Source organism: Culex pipiens, chromosome 1, assembly GCF_016801865.2.
Source record: "Culex pipiens pallens isolate TS chromosome 1, TS_CPP_V2, whole genome shotgun sequence".
Taxonomy (NCBI): domain Eukaryota; kingdom Metazoa; phylum Arthropoda; class Insecta; order Diptera; family Culicidae; genus Culex; species Culex pipiens.
This window is the reverse complement of record NC_068937.1, coordinates 70,735,800-70,761,033: the sequence shown is the minus strand read 5'-3', so window position 1 is coordinate 70,761,033 and position 25,234 is coordinate 70,735,800. Positions and strand designations below refer to the sequence as shown.

The following is a 25,234-nucleotide window of genomic DNA, read 5'->3' as shown; positions in this document are numbered from 1 at the left end:
ACTGGTGGAGAATTCGTTGGTCTGCACATCCCAGGAGTGCATCAATACGCCGATCGGAATTGACGATTGCGCGGTATGGACGGTGGAGAATGAACATCGAAAGCGGTGGCCCTGAAAAGGCAGCCCAACTTACAGGTCGTGTCCCACTTCATGCAAACTTTTGGCAACGTTGTCCAACTTGCGCCCCTTATTCCCGTGGTTCTCCAGCTACACGCAGAAAAATGTTTTGTAGAATCTCTCTCTCTCTCTCTCTCTCTCTCTCTCTCTCTCTCTCTCTCTTCCTCTCTCTCCGATTCGCGATTCTTGGGCGCGGTTAAACCCTCGCATGTATGTGGAACAGGAAAAGGTTCTAACACCCGCTATGGACTCTGTAAGTAGACTAGTGCAGAAAAGGCAACGCCTCCCCCCGAAGTTATACCGAAAGGTGGTCCCGGGGAGAACAGGGCATGGCGTTCGAGAACTGCTTTAGTGGGTCGGGAAATTCGTTTTTCCCAACCCCACACTACCTGAGAAATTAAATCTCAGGTGTCTGGTAGCAGATTCCAACCTTGCACAAAAAAAAAATTAATACATGGAAAGCCTCAGTTTGTGCACCACCTTGAGAGGAATTCGGATCTAATGAAGATTGTTAGGACGGCTCCCCGAAAAACAAAATGATTTGGGGCAATGGCGATGGGGCCAAACAGGTGGGATATTGGCCACACCCAGAGTGGCCAGTACCCCGGGGAAGGTTCTACCGGGGACATTTATCGAAACATACAAATTTAGACAATGTTTTTTGATACTGGTATTGGAAATGGCCATTTTAACAGGATTGGCCACACCCGAAGTGGTTGTCCGGTAGGAACTACTTCAGAACCTTCCCCCAGGGCAATGGCCACTCCGGGTGTGGCCGATCCTGTCAAAATGGCCATTTTCATTACCAGTATCAAAAACCATGAATTTTGATATTCATATTGCCCCAAGTCGTGTGGTTCGATAAATGTCCCCGGTAGAACCTTCCCTCAAAATCCATGAATTTTGATACCCATATTGCCCCAATTTATTTGTTTCCGTAAATGTCCTCCCGGTAGAACCTTCCCCAGGGCAATGGCCACTACGGGTGTGGCCAATTCTGCCAAAATGGCAATTTTCATTACCAGTATCAAAAACCATGAATTTTGATACCCATATTGCCCCAAGTCGTATTTCGATAAATGTCCCCGGTAGAATCTTCCCTCAGGGCACTGGGCACTCCGGGTGTGGCAGATATCCTACCAAATTGTTCACAATCATTTCGGTATTCCGGTGATCGTTCTGGCAACCGTCAATAACTTCTTGGACCTCCTCTCAAGTTCGTGCACCACCTGTTCCTTTCAACGTGTGTGTGTGTGTGTGTGTGTGTGTGTGTGTGTGTGTGTGTGTGTGTGTGTGTGTGTGTGTGTGTGTGTGTGTGTGTGTGTGTGTGTGTGTGTGTGTGTGTGTGTGTGTGTGTGTGTGTGTGTGTGTGTGTGTGTGTGTGTGTGTGTGTGTGTGTGTGTGTGTGTGTGTGTGTGTGTGTGTGTGTGTGTGTGTGTGTGTGTGTGTGTGTGTGTGTGTGTGTGTGTGTGTGAGCAATAAAATTCCCAACTTATGGTCCGTCTTTGATGAAAGTCTGATGGACACTAAATCCTCCAGAGGATAACTTTTAGCTTAAATAGTTGGCACGGCATCCACGCAACAGAAACAGATTGTCACGCCGAGGGCATGCGACGGTATCGCAACATTTTCGAAAAATTTTGCATTGACACCGCAGATAGAGCTTTAAGACAAAGTCCTTTGTCAAAAATATTTAAATAACTTACGCCCTTTTCAAATGTTATTTCGAGTACAATTGGCTCCATATACACAAAATAGGCTTATATAGGTCTACGAAATCATGATCATCCTCTCTATATTGGATGGTTATACCATTCTATGCTTATGATTACTTACAGCAAATGAAAACAGAATAAAAAAAACTAATTCCGAACTGTTTTCCAAAGTTTTCTTAGAAAACAATTGAGCGTAGTAGTGGTTGCTAACATCTGTCAATAATTTAGATTTATTAGTGTTTATGAATTCTTCTTTAGTGTTTTTATTGATAAGTATGCCATGGCAGGGAAACATTCCCATTTTATCTGTTGGTTGGCTGAAACGAGAAAAGTTTATGTGAAAAACTGATTATTGTAATGCAGATAGCAGTGATTTTCAGACAATCATATAAGTTGTGGAAAGCTCTTTTCAAATTTGCACACCACAAACCACAGCGACTATAGCAGAAAAAACTGTCCAAGACACAAACCCGAAAGCTTTGCTTGAAATCGGTGATACTTTTTATCCTGGGCACTCACCACAGTCGTCAAGCGGGGGTGGCAACGGTGGCAATTTTTGATGTTTGCACTGCATATTTGAGGTGTGAATATTATTTTGCTGTGCGTCGAATCAAGTGCAAAATTTTAAATACACGACCGTAAAAAAGCGTGTTATATTTATCCAGGGAGTATGTTGACAGCTCTCATACAAACTTAGCGTACCAGTTTTTGTGGGCCCAGTGGGCCTAATGGAGCATTCTTTAATTACGTAACGCAAAATTTGGAATTTTTGAACCTCCCTCTTCGTAACAAATTCTAACAGATGAGCTACCCTCTGCACCTCGTAACGCGTAACGAATGGTCTTTTTGCTATTTTGTATAAGTGCATATTGTGGTAAGCGAAGCGGACATGAACGGCAAGTGGAAGAATCGCGAGTAATGCTTGACTATTATTGTGAAGGCAGACAAAAATCAAAATACGAGCGCAACCTGTCAAAGCCTGTTGCGCCACAGGCTGATGTACACGCTTACGGCAAACCACACCATTTTTGTACGGCGCAACAGATTTTTTCGCGCAACAGAAGAGATGCGCACTTCGGATTGGTGGTGCGCGGATAATACAAGGACTTTCTTTTCAAGAAGAGAGGTTATCCTTACGGCTGAGTAGATACTAGCCAGGAACCTTAAAACTCGTTAAGTAATGTCCAGTCAAGAACTGACTATAATCGTTTATTGAATGAGCTTTTATATGGTTACATAATGTTGCATCGATGTGCAACTCTAACTAGCTACGCCCTGCCTGGTGTATTGCCCTGCTGGCTTTTTCGGTCTCACTCGAAAAAGTCCCTTGGGCCTGCCTCAAGAATGTCGCGCGATGACGGGCTCACTCGAAGAGTCCTTTGCGCTGACCTCAGCAATATCGCAGGCGCGCGTCGATGTGCTCACTCGAAGAGTCCCATGTGCTGACCTCGGCAATATCGTCGGTGCGCATTGAACAGAGCGAGGTGGGCAGTTGATATTTATCGAGGTCAGGTTTGTTTTGATTCTAGTTGGGTGCCAGTGGTTCTCACTCGATAAATATCACCACAATATTAGGATGACAAGAAAACAGGTGCAGGTGGTTATGTTACACATGACCAGTATGACAAAGAACTAAGCAAAAAAGATTTTAAAATTAAGCCATTTTGTTGAATTATGCGTCAGATAAAATCAAAACATTATTGGATTTATATGTTCGCTCAATTTCTCTTTAAGCTCCGTATAAAAAAAAAACTATGATATCTCTATAATTCGATGTTAGTCCCCCAATCGGAACAATCGTGAGGTAGCGGCCTTTCCAGATTGTTGCCACCTTTTTCGAAATGGCCAATATTGTAAACCATGAGTTGATTCAATAGATGTCTTTCCGGGAAAACTTTCCTTTAGGGCACCGGCCACTGCAGCTTTTGGCCAACTTTTTCTAAATTGCCATATTCATTACCAATATCAAAAACCATGAAATTTGATACCAATATTGCCCAAAATAGTATGGTTCAGTAAATGTCCTCCCGGGAGAATCTCCCTGAGGACACCGGCCACTCCAGGTTGTGGCCAATACTGTCAAAATGGTCATTTGCATTACCAGTATTGAAAAGCATGAATTTTGATACCAACATTGCCCAAAATCGTTTAGTTCGTTAAATGTCCACCCGGGACAACCTCCCTGAGGGCACCGGCCACTCCAGGTTGTAGGCAATACTGTCAAAATGACCATTTTCTTCACCAGTATCAAAATCCAAGAAGTTTGATACCCATGTTGTCCAGTCTTGATGGCATTCCATCGGAACACCCCTGAGGAATCTGGCCACTCCGGGTCTTGTGGCCAGAATATTCCGGTGACTCTCAATTATTCTGGCTGGCCTGCCTCCGCTTGGTCTGCTCCTAGCTCCGGGCTAGCTGCTTTTCGGCCAACTGCTTCTGGGCCTCCAGGCCATCCAACGATAGAATGATTTCCCAGGGTTGACGGAGCGGGGTTATATTGGCTTAAAATGGAGACGGATGTCCCGCCCTTTTGCGCCGGTTATCCCATTCCTACGTCATTCGCTTTTTGATGCACTGGTGGGGATGCGCCAACGAAAAATTCACGAAAGAGTTATTGTTTCAAATGATTCATGCACTGCTTTTGGTGCATTTTTAAAGCTTTTGACGCTTGGCGTTTAATTTAATTTAAATACTTCCCCCGAAATTTTCATTTAAAAAAAAAATTACGAATATTAACAATTTTCGCTTGCAAGTGTCAAATGTCAAACGATCGCAGTTGGCCTTGAACAAGCAAGCGCGTGCTTTGACCCACGCAAAAAATCTTTCCGCTTTCTGATTGGCTGTTTTGTTTTGCCGTGGAGTCGTAAAGGCAGCATTTTTGCCAACGATTTTCATTCCATCGTCATCGTTCGAACCGACAACATCGTAGCAGTAGCAGCAGCAGCGGAAAAAAAACGACTTGAGGAAATCCAGAGCAAGCTCCGAGAAGAAGAAACACGCCAGCGTGTGCGTGAAATTGCTGCCAAAACGACGTCGAAGGAGAAAAGCAAGGCCTACTTGGATGGACGCTCGAGGAGATGGCCACAAGAATCAACTTCTGCTGCAATTTAACAAAATGGCGCTTTTCAGCGCCAATGAAAAATTCACGAAAGAGTTATTGTTTCAAATGATTCATGCACTGCTTTTGGTGCATTTTTAAAGTTTTTGACGCTTGGCGTTTAATTTAATTTAAATACTTCTCCCAAAATTTTCATTTAAAAAAAATTACGAATATTAACAATTTTCGCTTGCAATTGTCAAACGTCAAACGATCGCAGTTGGCCTTGAACAAGCAAGCGCGTGCTTTGACCCACGCAAAAAATCTTTCCGCTCTCTGATTGGCTGTTTTGTTTTGCCGTGGAGTCGTAAAGGCAGCATTTTTGCCAACGATTTTCATTCCATCGTCATCGTTCGAATCGACAACATCGTAGCAGTAGCAGCAGCAGCGGAAAAAACAACGACTGGAGGAAATACGAGCAAGTTCCGAGAAAAAGAAATAAGCCAGCGTGTGCGTGAAATTGCTGCCAAAACGACGTCGAAAGAGAAAAGCAAGGCCTACTTGGATGGACGCTCGAGGAGATGGCCACAAGAATCAACTTCTGCTGCAATTTAACAAAATGGCGCTTTTCAGCGCCAACGAAAAATTCACGAAAGAGTTATTGTTTCAAATGATTCATGCACTGCTTTTGGTGCATTTTTAAAGTTTTTGACGCTTGACGTTTAATTTAATTTAAATATTTCTACCAAAATTTTCATTTAAAAAAAAAATTACGAATATTAACAATTTTCGCTTGCAATTGTCAAACGTCAAACGATCGCAGTTGGCCTTGAACAAGCAAGCGCGTGCTCTGACCCACGCAAACATCTTTCCGCTCTCTGATTGGCTGTTTTGTTTTGCCGTGGAGTCGTGAAGGCAGCATTTTTGCCAACGATTTTCATTCCATCGTCATCGTTCGAACCGACAACATCGTAGCAGTAGCAGCAGCAGCGGAAAAAACAACGATTGGAGGAAATCAAGAGCAAGCTCCGAGAAGAAGAAACACGCCAGCGTGTGCGTGAAATTGCTGCCAAAACGACGTCGAAGGAGAAAAGCAAGGCCTACTTGGATGGACGCTCGAGGAGATGGCCACAAGAATCAACTTCTGCTGCAATTTAACAAAATGGCGCTTTTCAGCGCCAACGAAAAATTCACGAAAGAGTTATTGTTTCAAATGATTCATGCACTGCTTTTGGTGCATTTTTAAAGTTTTTGACGCTTGGCGTTTAATTTAATTTAAATACTTCTCCCAAAATTTTCATTTAAAAAAAAATTACGAATATTAACAATTTTCGCTTGCAATTGTCAAACGTCAAACGATCGCAGTTGGCCTTGAACAAGCAAGCGCGTGCTTTGACCCACGCAAAAAATCTTTCCGCTCTCTGATTGGCTGTTTTGTTTTGCCGTGGAGTCGTAAAGGCAGCATTTTTGCCAACGATTTTCATTCCATCGTCATCGTTCGAATCGACAACATCGTAGCAGTAGCAGCAGCAGCGGAAAAAACAACGACTGGAGGAAATCCGAGCAAGTTCCGAGAAAAAGAAGTAAGCCAGCGTGTGCGTGAAATTGCTGCCAAAACAACGTCGAAGGAGAAAAGCAAGGCCTACTTGGATGGACGCTCGAGGAGATGGCCACAAGAATCAACTTCTGCTGCAATTTAACAAAATGGCGCTTTTCAGCGCCAACGAAAAATTCACGGAAGAGTTATTGTTTCAAATGATTCATGCACTGCTTTTGGTGCATTTTTAAAGTTTTTGACGCTTGGCGTTTAATTTAATTTAAATACTTCTCCCAAAATTTTCATTTAAAAAAAAAATTACGAATATTAACAATTTTCGCTTGCAATTGTCAAACGTCAAACGATCGCAGTTGGCCTTGAACAAGCAAGCGCGTGCTTTGACCCACGCAAAAAATCTTTCCGCTCTCTGATTGGCTGTTTTGTTTTGCCGTGGAGTCGTAAAGGCAGCATTTTTGCCAACGATTTTCATTCCATCGTCATCGTTCGAATCGACAACATCGTAGCAGTAGCAGCAGCAGCGGAAAAAACAACGACTGGAGGAAATCCGAGCAAGCTCCGAGAAAAAGAAATAAGCCAGCGTGTGCGTGAAATTGCTGCCAAAACAACGTCGAAGGAGAAAAGCAAGGCCTACTTGGATGGACGCTCGAGGAGATGGCCACAAGAATCAACTTCTGCTGCAATTTAACAAAATGGCGCTTTTCAGCGCCAACGAAAAATTCACGGAAGAGTTATTGTTTCAAATGATTCATGCACTGCTTTTGGTGCATTTTTAAAGTTTTTGACGCTTGGCGTTTAATTTAATTTAAATACTTCTCCCAAAATTTTCATTTAAAAAAAAATTACGAATATTAATAATTTTCGCTTGCAATTGTCAAACGTCAAACGATCGCAGTTGGCCTTGAACAAGCAAGCGCGTGCTTTGACCCACGCAAAAAATCTTTCCGCTCTCTGATTGGCTGTTTTGTTTTGCCGTGGAGTCGTAAGGGCATCTCCACCGCAGAGATCTAATTGCGTGGCAAACCTATCGGTTGGATCCCCAGTTTTAGCTTTGCTCCGTACCTAATACACGTTTCCGCACCGCTGGGAGCTAATTTGGCTACTGAATTATGCCCACCGCGGGGATCTAATTTATTAATTTTCAAATTCTAGCCGTTTTGTTGATCAAAATCAATGAAACTATATTCTAGCATGATAGAACATGCTTCTAATTGCAAAATATGTCCAAATTGATTGCGTATATCAATAAAATATCATTTTCAAAATTTTAAAAGAGTTCATCCGATTTGCTCCCGACATGTTTGCACCCCAACTTTCGCACCGCGGGTAGCAAAGCTAAAGCTAAATTAGCATTCGAGTTCATTCAGCGAAGAAAAAATTCATCGGGGATCCGTCGAGTAGCCAAGATAGGTTCTCGAGAAGTCCCCGAGCTGCGGGTGGCAAATTTTTTCAGCGATTTTTGGAATTATTTGTATTTGTTTTGGTTGTTGTTTTTGTCTTCAAAAATGGCATAGTTGCAAAAAGGTGCATTTTAACAAGAAAATCCAAAAGAAATAAAATTTAAGATTAAGTAGATAAATGAAGATGCTAGTGAAGATGCATTTAGTTTTTAATATCAAATTTGAGTGAATATTAAAGAAATCAGGAGTTTGGTTCAAAACGACTTATATTTAAATTTAAAAATTGTGGGAAAAATATTTCTTTGTATTATTTTTTAATAAAAACTCTTAAACTACCTACATTTAATATAAGTTAACAATGTTAACATTTTTGAAATAATGTTTTAAAATTCAAATAAGGCCGTTGCAAATATTTTTTGAAGTTTATGTTCCTCTACTCTGACCAAAGTCGAGGGGGAGGGGGGGGGGGGGGGATTAAAAAATATAAAAAATGAACCTACGAGCCATGGTTTGACTGTTTAATGAAAAAAGTGTTTTAAAATTCATTCTACACCTGTTGAGTTGTTTGGCCATCATTAATTTCCAAAATATCCAAGTATTGACGAAAATTTTATTTTTTGCGAAAAATAAATTTTTTGAGGTGCTGTTCATTAGAATTTTATAAAAATTCAAAACATTTTTAAACAAGCCCAAACATGCTAAATATGATTATCAATGCAGAAAAATACATTTTAGATTGTTTTCAGTTGATTAGACTTCTATTTTCATGGAAATTTCGAAGTTTTTTGGAAAAATATTTTTTTTGCCCCCTGATTTTTCAGACCAATTTTAAAGGGGGGGCGACATAAACTTTGAAAAATATTTGCAACGGCTTAAATACCAAGCGAAACAATGTTATTGAGACAAAGTAAAATTGTAAACATAGTGAAAACTAATATCTTGCTAACGTCAGTGGAGGAGTGAGGAAAAAATCCGAATACCTACGTTTTTCTTATTTTATATTATTTTTTTTTTCATTTCATTTAAAAATATTTTTAATAGTTTTACATACCATAAAACTGGATGACATTGATAGCCGGGGTGACTATGATATGTTCATGATTTTATTGTAAAATAAAAAATACGAATTAAATACAAACGGAATGATATGAAACCATGTTGACCTTGGTAGATAAGTGTTCAAAGTACATTATGGAGCATGCTGCAGTTTTCGACAAATTTTGAAAAGTTTTAAAAGTTATTCTTCTCTATAGTACGAATTTTTCAAATTAGACATTCAAAGTAACCGTACCAAAATTGAATTTGACGTAATTACTATCAAAATCACCCCGGTTTTTTAAATAACAATTTATCAAAACGCTCTATGAGTTTTGTTACGAGAGGGATGGGGTCCAAAAATCATTTTTTGCGTTACGTTGTAAAAGATTTTTGAAAATGTGTGATTGTTAAATGACTGGTGAATGTGTTCAATACAATCCAAAAATTTTGGATCAACTGCTCGTAATTTCATGTTTATTTTTTTACTATTATTTTATGTAAAAAAATTGTTATATGCAAAAATAATTTTAATAATTTATGAAAAAATCAAACCTTATCATTATCATTTTTTGTCTTGCTATGAAATTTAAGTGACTGTTTGACATTTCATAAATAGTGTTTGGATAAATTTTTATTTGAAGCCGAACAAAATTCTCATGAAACATTTTTAATCTCTGGAAAATGCTATTTATTTCACTTTGACTTTGACAGTTGGAACTGTTTTGCAAATTCAGAGACAACAGGTAACCTTCTAATAAAATTCAAACGATAAAACAATAGCTGGCCGTTGAGGGAGATAAACATTGTTGTTGGTTTAGTTGACCCAAACGCACTTAATTGTGAGTAGAATAGCTTGCTTGTTTTTAAATCCACATTGGTTCATTCAAAATTTTTCGCTTGAATTTTGCTTTTTACGCAATACAAAAGACCTTTACAAATGTCCGGCAGAAGATCGACAATGCGACAAATTCTCGCTTACTTTTTCAAAAGGTTCTATGTACATAGGAAACCCATGGGGCATTGGTTGTTTTGAAAAAAATATCTGCTCAACGCGACATAAACAAACTAACTAACACCTCAGATTGACAAAAGTAATTTTTCACGCGTAAACTTGCAGCACAGGAGGGAAAATATCTCCAAACTCGAAGAATTGATATCGAAAAATCAAGCATCTCTCCTAATGTAAACATTTACTGACGTTTACAAACTCACATTGACCCAATTACATTGTTTTGCTTGAAAAAACCATCCGTCAGATGATTTGCTCCCGTTAGATCCCGGGGCAAACCTGAGTTTTGTTTAGATTCGGATGAACACGGATGAACTCGAAGCTAAATTAGCTCTCGCACAAGTACCGCGGTGGGCTTGACGCGGGTGCCAAATTAGCTTTGCAACGCAATTAGGTCCCTGCGGTGGAGATGCCCTAAAGGCAGCATTTTTGCCAACGATTTTCATTCCATCGTCATCGTTCGAATCGACAACATCGTAGCAGTAGCAGTATTCGTTTTTTCTACGTTGTTTACATCACTGTTTAACTGTGCTAAGTGTTTTTTTAAACTTTTGATGTGAATTACTCACCGTATTTTGGTTAAATATATCCGTACCGCTTCACAAGTGCTGCTTACACCCCCGCGTAGTGATCGTTTCGCGAAAAAAACGCGTATCACCGCGAATCGCGTGTAATTAACCAGCGAATTTGCCGCCGCTGCCGGTGAAAACTAGCGCCACTTTCGGTACCTCCGTACTTCCCGGCTGGAATAACAACAACATTCCACGCTTCGATAGTACCACTCATTGTAAGAGATTGCGGTGTACCCAATTCTGCTTAAGCGCTTTACCCATTTCGAGAGGGCCTCCGAGGGGAACGACACGTCTGCAATATGGGCTGCAAACAGTGTAACAAGAAGGTTTGCGATTCGGACCGCATTGTTTGTCGCGGTTTTTGCGGGTCGGCCTTCCACATGATCTGCGTCAAAGTGGACGTCCCGGCACTCGACGTTATGGGGATGCACCCTAATAACTTCTTCTGGATGTGTGATGAGTGCAGTAAGCTGTTCTTGAGCAGTCATTTCCGCAACCTCGTCAAAGATAACGATGCGGGTCCCAAAGCGTTTGTTGAGTCAATGAAATCGGTGCAGAGCGATATCGCCAAACTTGCATCGACGGTCGCCGCGCTCAACGAAAAAGTTGAAGCGCAATCAACTTCTTCGTCCGACTGGCCTACCCTCGGCCAAAAGCGCCAGCGGGACTCAAGCGCAGATCCACCAGGTAAAGCTAACATCCCGGCCGCTTCCCGTGGCAAAAAAGCTATGACGTCCGTGCCTATCATCGCGGACGCGGAGCCCGACGATTTGTGGTACATTTGGCTGTCCAGTTTCCCCCCAACCGTAACGGAAGAAGACATTTGCACAATGGTGAAGGAGTGCCTCTCTGTTGACGCTGATGATCCCGTCGTGGTGAAGATGCTAGTGAAGAAGGGAGCTGACATCACCAAACTCTCCTCCGTCACGTTCAAGGTCGGCGTCGGGCGAGACTACCGTGAGTCTTCTCTGGATGCCGACAATTGGCCGGAAGGACTAGCTTTCCGCGAGTTCATCGACTTCAGCAATCGACCCAGCGTCACGGCGGGGTTTTCGAAGCGACGCACGGAATAATTCCTGACTCTCTGACCGCAACGCCACAACGCAATGACGAATCTTTCCACGACGATCAACATACTGCAATCGCTGACCCGGGACGCACGAACTCTCGCATTATGGAAGACTCCGACTCTCCCGTCACAGTCGCGCCACCGCTCTGCAGCGACCTCACTCGTTCCGGCCATCCATGTCGTCCCGGCCCTGTGTACGGTTCCAGAGAAGGAGTCTTCCAAATGCCTATCCCAGGCAAGTACTATTCCTCTTCTAACGACGGTTTTCTTCCGGACCCTGATACCCGTTTGACTTCCAGCAACGTCTGGGCGACATGCGCGAACCGCGCCGACCAGCCCAGCTGCAGCAACCGCAACGAACCCAATCGGTGGCAATCCGACGAAGCGGTGCCTGGACGCACGACCGCACAAGAGCATCGCGATGATCAACCGCGCCGCAGCTACCGCCACGAACCTCATCGGTGGCCAACGGACTACGCTGACCCGGGACGCACGTACCTTCGCATTATGGAAGACCCCGACTCTCCCGTCACAGTCGCGCCACCGCTCTGCAGCGACTTCACTCGTTCCGGCCATCCAAGTCGTCCCGGCCCTGTGTACGGTTCCAGAGAAGGGGCCTTCCAAATGCCAATCCCAGGCAAGTACCATTCCGTTTCACAAGACGGCACTTTTCCGGACCTTGATACCCGTTCGACTTCTAGCAACGTCTGGACGACTTGCGTGAACCGCGCCGACCGACCGAGTTGCAGCTACCGCACCGGACCTCCTCGATGGCATTCCGACGAAGCGGTCCCTGGACGCACAACCGCACGTGAGCATCGCGATGATCAACCGAGCTGCAGCTACCGCCACGAACCTCATTGGTGGCCAACGGACTACGCTGACCCGGGACGCTCGTACCGTCGCATTATGGAAGACCCCGACTCTCCCGTCACAGTCGCGCCACCGCTCTGCAGCGACTTCACTTGTTCCGGCCATCCAAGTCGTCCCGGCCCTGTGTACGGTTCCAGAGAAGGGGCCTTCCAGATGCCAACCTCTGGCAAGTACACGCGTTCTCTCGTTCAACCGACGCCCCTTGATACTTCACAACCTTCCAGCGATCACCAATTGTCCGTTCCGTCGCGAAATCATGTCCCTTCATCTCTGGGTCCTGAAAGGGGTCAGGAATGTCATCTCTACTACCAGAATGCCGGCGGAATGAACGGAAACATCGACGACTACTTTCACGCCAGCTCGGGAGAATGTTACGATTTCATCGCATTAACAGAGACTTGGCTCAAGGACCACACGCTATCCTCTCAGATCTTCGGACCTGAGTATGAAGTTTTCCGATGCAATCGAGGTCCGGACAATAGCAGGAAGACGGAAGGAGGAGGTGTCCTAATCGCCGCACGTCGCTGCTTCAAGCCGCGCCGAATTCTCAAAGACGCTTGGAAGGGCGTCGAGCAGGTTTGGGTTTCTGTGAAACTGGCTGATCGTGTGCTTTACTTATGCGTGGTCTACTTCCCGCCGGATCGGACCTTTGACAAGGACCTGTACCGGATCCATCTTGATTCTGTGGCATCCGTAGCTGAACGAGCGCGCCCGGCTGATGACATCATCGTTGTGGGTGACTTCAATTTGCCGAAGCTGACCTGGACACCTTCCCACGACGGCTTTTTATATCCAGATCCTGATCGTTCTCAATTTCACTCTTGCGCAAGTGATCTCCTGGAAGGATATAACATGGCGACCTTGCAACAAGTTAATCATGTGGAGAACGAAGATGGGCGTCGGCTCGATCTCTGCTTTGTGAGCGCACAGGATTTCGCCCCAACGCTAACCACCGCTCCGATCCCGCTCGCCAAGGTTGTTCGTCGTCATCCCGCCCTTATCATCACTGTGGCCGGCACCCACAGCTGCACGGTTCGTGATCGACAAGACACTGTACGCTACAATTTTCGCGGTGCTGATTATGAAGGAATGTCGCTAGCACTGGGTCGCATCAACTGGGAGAGTGTGTTGGATTCTGTCGACGTCGACGCTGCCGTTGATACGTTCTCATCTATAATGCGAGACCACATCGACCAGTTCGTACCCAAGGTCAGGAAGCGTGTCACCTATCACCTTCCGTGGCAAACTCCAGAGCTTCGCAACCTCAAGACACAGAAGAGAGCTGCCTTTAAAGTCTCCTCCAGGTGCGGAACACTCTCTCTTCGAGATTATTACTTGAGCATCAACAGCAGATACCAGCGACTGAGCCGCAGTTGTATGGCAAGCTACCAACGCCGGAAGCAGCGTGAATTGAAGTCCAATCCCAAGAAATTTTGGAAATTCGTTGACGAGAATCGTAAGGAATCTGGACTGCCGTCGTCCTTGCACCTGGCCGACGAGGAAGCTGAGAGCACCGAAGATATCTGTAAGCTGTTTGCCAAAAAGTTTGCAAGCGTTTTTTCAAGCGAACCTGTAACCGAAGACGAGGCCCGATCTGCTGCCGACAACGTTCCTCGTTGCGACCGCTCTCTTGCTTCGATAGAAATCGACGAAGACGCCATCTCAGCTGCGGTGACTAAGCTAAAGCACTCCAGCTCCCCAGGACCGGACGGGATCCCCTCGACACTGCTGAAACGTTGTTCATCGGTATTAGAAGTACCCCTCTTACACCTATTCCGCCTATCCCTCGCATCTGGAAAGTTCCCGTGCGCATGGAAGCAAGCCTTCATGTTCCCTGTCCACAAAAAAGGCGATCGCAGGAACATCGACAATTACAGAGGTATATCGGCTCTGTGCGCTGCATCGAAGCTGTTCGAGCTGGTGGTGATTGATCCCATTTTCGCTCACTGCCGCCAGGAACTATCAAGCGACCAACATGGATTCATTCCGAAACGTTCCACCGCAACAAATCTACTCTGTTTTACTGAGTTTGTTATTGACAGTTTCGAAAATCGCTCGCAGACTGACGCGGTGTACACAGATCTGTCAGCTGCCTTTGATAAGATCAATCACAACATAGCAATCGCCAAGCTCGAGAAACTTGGATTCCGCGGTAGTTTGTTGACATGGTTTAAGTCATACCTGTCGGGACGCTCGCTGCGGGTGAAAATTGAGGACGCACTATCCGAAAGCTTTGACGCCACATCTGGAATAGGACAAGGCAGCCATCTCGGCCCGCTAGTGTTTTTGTTCTTTTTCAACGATGTCAACTTCACCCTCTCAGGACCCCGTCTTGCCTACGCAGACGATCTCAAGCTGTTCGCCAAGGTCGACTGTTTAGACGACGCCAAAGCCTTACAACGTGAACTCGATAAATTCGCTGACTGGTGTGCGGTGAACCACATGGTTCTCAACCCCGGGAAATGCCAGGTGATTACGTTTAGCCGGAAACACATCCCGATTCCGTTCGACTACCATCTGGGTGACACACTGGTGCAAAGAGTTGATCACATTAAGGATCTTGGTGTCATCCTGGACTCAAAACTGACATTCAAGCAACACATCTCTCTCATCACCGCCAAAGCATCGCGTCAGCTCGGTTTGGTGATCCGCATGACACGCCACTTTACAGACATCCACTGCCTTAAAACTCTTTTTTGCTCCATAGTTCGCTCCCCGCTGGAATACTGTTCCGCGGTCTGGACTCCGCACTACAACAACGCTGTTTACCGGCTCGAGAGTATCCAGAGAAGGTTCGTCCGCTACGCCCTGAGATCACTGCCCTGGAGAAATCCCCAGCAGCTTCCGCCATACGAAGACCGCTGTCAGCTCATGCACCTCGACTCACTTCAGCTGCGTCGTGACCTGGCCCGTGCATTGACTGCCTCAGATGTACTAACTGACAGAATTGACTGCCCCTCTCTTCGCGAAAAGATCAACGTAACAACACCTGCCCGCCAGCTACGCCATACGCCAATCGTGCAGATCCCTTTTCGACGTACAAACTACAGCGCCAATGGAGCTGTAGTCGGACTGAAGCGAGCCTTCAATAAAGTGTCCACTGTTTTTAATGTTAGTTTGTCCCGCGATGTGTTAAAGTCTAAGTTTTTATCAGTGTTGAGACGATTGTATTAGTTGGTAGTTTTAGTATTAGGTTCATTTGGGCAAAAAGTGCCTGTTGAGGAATAAATAAATAAATAAATAAATAAATAGTAGCAGCAGCAGCGGAAAAAACAACGACTGGAGGAAATCCGAGCAAGCTCCGAGAAAAAGAAACAAGCCAGCGTGTGCGTGAAATTGCTGCCAAAACAACGTCGAAGGAGAAAAGCAAGGCCTACTTGGATGGACGCTCGAGGAGATGGCCACAAGAATCAACTTCTGCTGCAATTTAACAAAATGGCGCTTTTCAGCGCCAACGAAAAATTCACGGAAGAGTTATTGTTTCAAATGATTCATGCACTGCTTTTGGTGCATTTTTAAAGCTTTTGACGCTTGGCGTTTAATTTAATTTAAATACTTCCCCCGAAATTTTCATTTAAAAAAAAATTACGAATATTAACAATTTTCGCTTGCAAGTGTCAAACGTCAAACGATCGCAGTTGGCCTTGAACAAGCAAGCGCGTGCTTTGACCCACGCAAACATCTTTCCGCTCTCTGATTGGCTGTTTTGTTTTGCCGTGGAGTCGTGAAGGCAGCATTTTTGCCAACGATTTTCATTCCATCGTCATCGTTCGAACCGACAACATCGTAGCAGTAGCAGCAGCAGCGAAAAAAACAACGATTGGAGGAAATCAAGAGCAAGCTCCGAGAAGAAGAAACACGCCAGCGTGTGCGTGAAATTGCTGCCAAAACGACGTCGAAGGAGAAAAGCAAGGCCTACTTGGATGGACGCTCGAGGAGATGGCCACAAGAATCAACTTCTGCTGCAATTTAACAAAATGGCGCTTTTCAGCGCCAACGAAAAATGCACGAAAGAGTTATTGTTTCAAATGATTCATGCACTGCTTTTGGTGCATTTTGAAAGCTTTTGACGCTTGGCGTTTAATTTAATTTAAATACTTCCTCCAAAATTTTCATTTAAAAAAAAATTACGAATATTAACAATTTTCGCTTGCAAGTGTCAAACGTCAAACGATCGCAGTTGGCCTTGAACAAGCAAGCGCGTGCTCTGACCCACGCAAAATGTTCCGCTCTCTGATTGGCTGTTTTGTTTTGCCGTGGAGTCGTGAAGGCAGCATTTTTGCCAACGATTTTCATTCCATCGTCATCGTTCGAACCGACAACATCGTAGCAGTAGCAGCAGCAGCGGAAAACGAAAATTCACGAAAGAGTTATTGTTTCAAATGATTCATGCACTGCTTTTGGTGCATTTTTAAAGCTTTTGACGCTTGGCGTTTAATTTAATTTAAATACTTCCCCCAAAATTTTCATTTAAAAAAAAATACGAGTAATAACAATTTTCGCTTGCAAGTGTCAAACGTCAAACGATCGCAGTTGGCCTTGAACAAGCAAGCGCGTGCTTTGACCCACGCAAAAATTTCCGCTCTCTGATTGGTTGTTTTGTTTTGCCGTGGAGTCGTGATGGCAGCATTTTTGCCAACGATTTTCATTCCATCGTCATCGTCAACGATCGCAGTTGAGCCTTGAACAATTGCTCAAAATCATATGGTTCGGTAAATGTCCTCCCGGGAGAACCTCCCTGAGGGCACCGGCCACTCCAGGTTGTGGCCAACACTGTCAAAATGACCATTATCATTTCCAGTATTAAAACCCATGAATTTTGATACCCATATTGCCAAAAATCGTATGGTTCAGTAAATGTCCTCCCGAGAGAACCTCCCTGAGGACACCGGCCACTCCAGGTTGTGGCCAATACTGTCAAAATGGCCATTTGCATTACCAGTATTGGTTCGGTAAATGTCTTCCCGGGAGAACCTCCCTGAGGGCACCGGCCACTCCAGGTTGTGGCCAAACTGTCAAAATGGCCATTTTCATCACCAGTCTCAAAATCCAAGAAGTTTGTTACCCATATTGTCCAGTCTCGTATGGCCTTCCATCGGAACACCCCTGAGGGTTCTGGCCACTCCGGGTCTTGTGGCCAGAATATTCCGGCTGGCCTGCCTCCGCTTGGGCTGCACCTTGCTCCAGGCCAGCTGCTTTTCGGCCAACTGCTTCTGGGCCTCCAGGCCATCTGCTTCCAGGTCCAGGTTGTTGTTTACTCCTCGGCGTCCAGCGATAGAATGATTTCCCTGGGCTGATCGAGCGGGGTTTATATTGGCTCAAAATGGTGACGGATGCCCCGCCTTTTTGCGCCGGTTATCCCAAACCTCATCATTTGCTTTTTGTTGCAACTGTGTGGAAAATTCCACGCAACAGTGCCTTGTTGCGTTGCAGACCCCTTCCCCAGTACCAAGCATGCAACATTTTCGTAACGCGCGACATTTTTCGTTTTTCTGGATTGACACCTCACCAGAATAGAGCCCTTAGGACAAAGTTCTTTGTCAAAAATAAAATTTTGGAAAATGTTAAGAGATACCCCCTGGCAATTTATAGGCCATAAAGAATCGAGGCATAAGCATATCCTTGTCAAACTGGACTACGATCCATGCGGCTCCGACATTCAGGACGATGCAGATGATGTTTTCTATTTCGCCCAGTGTGATTATGATCACTTTGTAACCGTTGGTTCCAATCCTGACGAATATAAGCTTCGCCACAACACTTTATTTCCCATATTCACCGCATTACACTCTACGCCAGTTGCGAAGGGGCGAAACTTATAGTGTGAACGCGGCTGATGCCCATCAATTTCCTGTGGGGTAGCATGGCGGCGCCCACTTACGTCAAACGAAAATTGGTGGGAAATCATGGACTCGGGAATCAACAAGAGAGCGCGATTTGGGGAAAATCGGCCTCTTTTAATCAGGCGTCCGAGCAGTTCGGATGTGCTCCAGAGGAGGGTAACCAATCGCTCTCGCCATCGTCGGAACCAGGAGGTTCCGAGAGCACCCGTTCCGTCTCGGATTGGTCGGCCTAGGCTTTGTAAGTCGCGTTGCGCATCTGCCTACGTCTAAACGTAAAAGGACCCCAGCCCGTTTTCTGGCGCCTCCCCGCGCCATAACCATCAAGGACGACTACCCTCAGGCCGCTGGCCTTCAACGTAAAGGAGGGACCCCTCTCGGCGAGCCCAAATCGGTGCACTCCTGGGCTTGCCGATTAGTCAAGGAGGGAAGACGCCTGCCCGTCGGAGCCAGCAACGCCCGCTGGTCTTCCATCAACCCGGAACCGGCACGAAGCCGTAGAATCGAGCCGCCTACGAAGGTCGGCGAACGAAGCTGCATCCGGCAACCGAAGGACCGGACGAACGCAGCCAGGAACAAGCCACCGCAGCCTGCAAACAACCCCCCCCCCCTACGGGGCCGTCACCGCAGAGTCGAGGCTGGAAGCCACTCTGCCGGCCCGAACGTCGCCGGCGCGTGATCATCAGCTGAATTTGCGCGGTAAGAACAACCCCTGAACGACCCACACTGACATACCCACACACCACTTCCAACTTCCCAAAGATCCCGCAATAAAGTGCTGTGAAAAAGTTGAAATTCGTGGTTTTCCTGATTGTCCATCACTTCCCCTGAATCACCTAATAGCAATGCCGACCCTGGGACTACTCGGTCTGAGTCTCTTGCTCTGTGCTGGCCAAGCCAATAGTTTCAACTTGAATGCGAGAATTTCCACCGTCGACTGGGAAACTTGTCTTGGCTCTTCCTCAGTTGATGAAGTCACTGCACACTTCTACGGGAAACTTAACACCATCCTACATGAGGTTGTGCCGAAGAAAATCCGATGAATGAGTCACCGATACAAGCTGCCGTGGTGGGACGAGCCCCAAAGAATCGTTTACGTAAGGCGACGTCGCGTTACATGGAGTCAAGGACAGCATGCACAAAAAAATGTAATTTTACCCAACACTGAAACCATTATTTGAACGTAAACATGCTCAATGCACTGAAAATACGACACACGTTTAATTCAAGTGCCCAAACCGCCCAAAAACTTGAATCATTGAATAAAGCCACATCATAGATTTAATTGTTTTGTGTTTCAACATCAATCCAAACCACATTCAAATGCAAGTGTTTGGGCGATTGACTTTTTGGTATTTTTTGACATGTTATTGTCATTCGGGTGGCTCAAACTTTTCAAGTGTTTTGCTGATGAATTTGTCCCACTGCCATGAACTATTCAAAGTGATGTGACACTAGAAATTGATCTTTAGATCTACCCAAAACAGGCACCATTCAAAATCAACGTGATTTTCCACTTGAATGTTTCACTGATTGATTTTAGCGCGACTTTTATCGAAGGCTAGAACGAGTAACACAAAAAACTCTCTTGTTTTCAACTGGCCGGCCGGCGCAGTGTTAGCGTGCACGTCTAGCAAGCGAGAATATGTATACAGCTTGTACGTACTACACCCAAAATTCAGAGTCGTGAAAATCGTTCCCTCAAAATTCATTAAGGGCTCAGTGCTCAGTCAATCAAAGGCGTAGTAGTGTTGTAACCACATCATTGTGAGTCCCTGTATGTATGTTTGCTAAGATATGTTGGGTCAGCTAGGACACGCACCAAATTAGGGAAACTTTGCTTTTTGATCGTCGCCACCTATGGGAGGATAGCAGAAACCCTATTTTGCACCGTTTTGCTCGAAATAAATGATTTTTAAACAAATTGTGTTCGGTTTGAAATTAAAGCCAATTGGGAAGCATCTCCTGTGTAAATTTTTTGAAGCTCAATTTGTCCTTGAAAATTAACAAGAAAGAGAGCAAAATGAAAAGTCTTTTGTATCAAAATTTGGGAGAAAACTAAGATTGCCGGTTCGTACAAGCGATGAAGACTGACTCTCGTTCACTTTGGCAGAACTCGTGACACAGTCCGGATCGTTTTGGAAGTATTTTTACGACCGTGATAATTAGCGTCCTCTGATCGTCGTCAATTGCGATCAGGTGAAATCGTGGCAGTGATAATTTTTGAAAAATTAACAGCACTAAGTGCATCTGTGCAAGGTAGTTTTGGTGATATTTTTTTTGTAATTGGTACTTGATCTTGTGTAATTAAATTTGCAGTCGAGGTGTGAAGAATTTTCGAGGCAGATCTGTGATCGAGCCTAGTTGGCAGGAGAAATTTGCAGGTGTGAGGCCGCCGCAATCAGAACGAGTGAGAAAGGTAAGTTTTAGTTTTGACGATTTAAATTTGGAGTTCGCTCATTGGTTTGTGCACGTTGATTTAGGAACCCATCAACGTGGGTGGCTTATCTGGAGCTGGAAAGCTCAAACGTGGTCGTCTGGGAGCGCAATCCTGGATCGGAAGCAGTTTTTTTTGGAACCGGAAGTGAAGTGTTTGTTAACCTTGAACTTTGAGAATCTTTTGGTGTGTCGGAATTTGGGGACAGCCCGTCGCTTTTCGCTGTTGGCACAGCTCTATTGCCACCCCCAGCGGCAACCGGAAAAACGTCACACCGGTAACGCCTTAGTCGGTCTAGGACGCCATCTCGTAGCACTTTAGCGAGAGCACGTTGGGATCGAACGCTAGAGGTCAGTGTGGGATCGGATAACGCTACACGTCCGTAACCCCTCTGCCACGTGTTTGCTTTCGGGGTGGGTTAGCTTCGGCTCAATACTCCCACGACTTCCGGAAACGCACGCCTGAGTTGGTAGCAGGTCCTTGTTGGATCAATGACGCCCCTCAGCATACACTGACCCACCAACACATGTGCATTTGACCGATTTAAGCCCCGACAACTAGCACCATCTATCGGCAGGACGCCAAAGCCGCAACAACAACACGCGCCGGCGCTCAACCGTACGCCTGAGCCGGTAACGCCTCGCCTCGCCTCACACGCTTCAAGAATCGGCCCGCCTTCGCCGATCGGTCCAGCCGACATCGGACCGGAATTGTCGACACATCGTGGGAGCACCGCACAAATCGCAAGTAACGAACTCCGTAGGGACGTTTAGGAACCGGATAGGGAAATAGGGACGTTTAGCGGTCAGAAGGAGTAGGGAAAAAGGATTAGGATCACACCTGGACTGAGTTGAATTGTCCACGCAAAAGATGGAGGTTTTTTAGCTTGGCTTTTCCTCCCAATAAAAAAATATAATCAAAACTACAAAAGTTTCTGGCCTCAGTTTTTTTCTTTTAATCTGAGAGATAAAATATAATCTTTATTCTTTTCTTTTAATACAAATAATACAAATTTAATCGGTCCTTAGTGAACTTGGGTCGAAGTCAGTTGGTAAACGAAGTCACATATCGCAATAGTTTCAGCTAAATCAATAAATACACATAAATATTGGCTCAAATCTTGGTTTTCTTTCACAATTTTCAATAGTACAAAATCTTAGTTTTCGGTCTTTAGTTTTGGGTTAGTTTGATGAACATTTTGGTAGGTGCCACTCCGTTTTAGCCTGCCCGAAGAGAGAGTTTCTAGCCGGACCTCCAACTGCGACAACAGCCTTCCGTTTGGAAGTGGCGCTTAAGCTGTTGAACGTTTTGTGTGCAACGCAGAATCGTTACAGTGTCGTAGTCCCATGCCAGCCGCAGGCAAGCCTTCTTGCCGTCCAGTGGCATCATGGTGTTGGTCTTGGTCACCTTGATGTCACACAGTTGCTTGTCCGCAGCCTAGACGCCCAGCTAGTTCGGTCGTTCATCATCATCAAAGAGGATCCTGTCGGATAACTTCCGTCCTCCGCGAATTCTTGATGACAATTGAAAAACCAGCTCGATCGGCAACACTGGTTGCTGCGATCGACTCACCAACGCGACACCCCTCGTCGCCGCCTGCGATGACGCAAGGAACGATCGAGAAGGTGGGAATTGGCGCGCAACGGATGCGCGCGCAAAACGGAGAAGGAGGAGAGAGAGAGAAGTGGAGATTTTCACTCCAGTTCGCGACGCGTTTGAGTAAAGACGTGCTTGTAAATAGTGATCGGAATAAAAGTTTTTTTGTTAGGAAAGAGAAAAACGCAAAGTGTTTTGATCACCCGGAGAAACCCTAATACAGTCCACCCGAAGATCCAGTTGGGAGATTTGGCCCCAACATTTGGCCCTTACGAGCCGGATAGACAGTGCCTATCGGTAAGTTCGTCGGAATCAGAGAATTCCGGAGTGTCGCGAGGAGTGAAGTGTCCGGAAGTCGCTAATCCCGGAGGGCGTTTCACGTGGCCCGAACAGCGTGAAAGTGACGCGGTTGTGTGGAGGTTCCAGCAACGCGCGAGACTGTGCACCGGAAGAGGTCGGATTGGCCGCCGGTAGTGCGAAGTGTGGACAGTGGTCGCGATTGGCCACCGAAGCAGAACATTGCGTGGACGGTAGCGTTGCTACTCGAGCAGAAAAGTGCGTGGAAGGTGGTTCGAGAAGACCACCCGAGCAAAGTGAAAAAGTGTTCGGTGAAGAGAGCGTGGGCCGCCATCTTGAAAACGCCAGCAAGAGAGTGTTCGGCGAGAAGAGAGCGTGCGCCGCCATCTTGGAACCCGAGAAAGTGAAAAGTGAGCTGCATCCCGGCGGATGTGGCGTAGTTTCCTGGGGTTGAACACCGAGCCGAAAGTAGAACCGGAAGAAGGCGAGGAATCTGGGCAGGAAGGAAGTGTTCAGAAGAAACCGGAACCGGAAGACCGTAAGCCCGTGGTGGTTCAACTTCCGCTGACTCCAAAGCAACGGCACGCGGAGAGCAAGCGGAAAATGGCGGACGAGGAAGTGCAGGCGTTGCTGAACAGGCGCGGACATGTGAAGGGCAAGCTGACGCGGGTCAGGACTGTCCTCGGCCAGCCTGGAATCCCAGCATCGCGGATCGTAGTCTGCAAGGCGAACGCTGAGAAGTACTACGGTGAGTACAACAGTCTTAACAACGATATTATGGACGCAAAGCTGTCGGAAGACCAGAAGGACGAGAACACAGCACGGTTCTTGGACTTCGAGCAGCTCTACGACGAGGTGCTTGAGAAGATCGTTGAGCTCACAGCACCACCGAATCGTGTCCAAGCGGTCGTCCCTGCCGGACAGGCTGGTCAGCAGGTGATTGTCCAGCAGACGCCGTTGCGAGCACCGATTCCAACGTTTGACGGCCAGTACGAGAACTGGCCGAAGTTCAAGTCGATGTTCCTGGAGCTGATGAAGAACTCGCCAGACTCGGACGCCATCAAGCTGCACTACTTGGACAAGTCCCTGGTGGGAGCGGCGACGAGCATGATCGACACGAAGACGCTTCAGGACAACAACTATGCGCACGCGTGGGAGATCCTCGAGGACCGGTACGAGAACCAACGCCTGATCATCGACATCCACATCAACGGAATCTTGCAGCTAAAAAGGATGGCGAAGAAGTCGTCAAAGGAGCTGCGAGAGCTGTACGAGGAGTGTTCGAGACACGTTGAGAACTTACGGTACCACAAGCAGGAGCTGCTGGGTGTATCGGAGTTGTTCGTCGTCAACATTCTGTCGTCTTGCTTGGATCGTGAGACTCGTGAGCAGTGGGAAGCTACCGTCAAAAAGGGTGAACTCCCGAAGGATGCGCAGACGATCGAATTCCTGAAGCAGCGGTGCGCCATCCTGGAACGGTGCGAGCTAGCTGCCCCTGCGTCGTCTGCTGCCCGGTCGGCAGTTCCCAAGGCGGTGCAGTCCTCGAAGCCATCGGCGAAGATCACCTCGGCAGCCGCGACATCCAACGATCTGGAGTGCGATCTGTGTGACGGGTCTCACGCGAACTACAAGTGTGGCTCGTTCCGCGGCATGAGTGTTGCGGAGAGATGGTCGAAGGTGCGTGACGCGAGGCTGTGCTACAACTGCTTGCGCAAGGGTCACCGAGTCGGACAGTGTTCGTCGGACCGATCCTGCAAGTGTGGCGAGAAGCACCACAGCTTGTTGCACCAAGAGAAGAACCAGCAGCAAACCAAGCCGAAGCCAGAAGCGGCTCCGGTATCAGCGAAGGCGCCGTCGGCAGTGTCAAACGCCAGCGTGAAGGCTGGTCCCAGCGGCACGGGTGCGCCGGAAGTGAACGACGAGAACGAGCAGCAGGCAACGTCATGTTTCAGCAGCGGAGCGCTGAAGTCACCGCAGCAGGTTCTGCTGCAGACAGCCATCATCAACGTGGCGGACAAGGCCGGCAGGTTCCATCCGTGTCGCACGTTATTGGATTCTGGTTCCCAGGCGCACATTTTGTCGGAGGCGATGGCTCGAACCCTCGGCCTAACCTTCGAAAAGTGTAACGTGACGGTCATTGGAGCCAACGCAGTGAAGACGCAAGCAAAGAAGGGAGTCAACCTTACCTTCTCGTCGAGGTACTGTCAGTTCCAAGACAACATCTCGTGTCTGATTTCGGACAAGCCCACGGGACGGATCCCGTCGGCAAGAATCGAGACAGCTGCTTGGCACATCCCGAGCGACGTGTTCTTGGCAGACCCGAAGTTCAGCGAGCCGCACGAGATCGATCTGGTCATGGCGTCGAACTACGTGTGGGACTTGCTGCGAACGGATCGAGTGAAACTGGCGAACGGCACCGTGACTCTGCGTGAAACCGATCTGGGCTGGATCGTGACCGGCGTGTACGACCCGTTCCAGCAGCTGAGTTGCCAAGTCGTCCACTCGAACATCACGCTGAAGGATCAGCTGAACAACGCCATCGAGAAGTTCTGGCTGGTCGAAGAACTTGCAGACAAGCAACTGCAAACCAACGAAGAACAGGCAGTGGAAGAGCACTTTCGCGGCACCCGGTTCTCCGGTTCCGTCGCCATCCGGTCGCATTCACCGCCGACGTGGTGA

General features: G+C 46.5%; 1 protein-coding gene and 1 long non-coding RNA gene across 3 annotated transcripts; one reads left to right on the top strand and one right to left on the bottom strand.

Moving 5' to 3' along the window:
• Window positions 1-3,190: 3,190 nt before the first annotated feature.
• LOC128093200 (uncharacterized) lies at window positions 3,191-5,690 on the bottom strand. Its single transcript, XR_008212322.1, has 2 exons — window positions 3,280-5,690; window positions 3,191-3,221 (listed from the first exon to the last, which is right to left on the bottom strand). It is a non-coding gene; the product is annotated as an uncharacterized LOC128093200 (long non-coding RNA).
• Window positions 5,691-15,653: 9,963 nt separating this feature from the next.
• Window positions 15,654-25,234, top strand: LOC120426373 (uncharacterized). 2 transcript variants are annotated; one of them, XM_039591131.2, is made up of 3 exons: window positions 15,654-20,484; window positions 20,545-20,644; window positions 20,709-25,234. In XM_039591131.2, the coding sequence occupies exon 3, from the start codon at window positions 22,985-22,987 to the stop codon at window positions 25,232-25,234; it is 2,250 nt and encodes a 749-aa protein (XP_039447065.1). In that variant the 5' UTR covers window positions 15,654-20,484; window positions 20,545-20,644; window positions 20,709-22,984. The 2 variants fall into 2 exon arrangements, with proteins under 2 accessions (XP_039447065.1, XP_052565171.1); XM_052709211.1 differs by having other exon boundaries at window positions 15,654-20,644.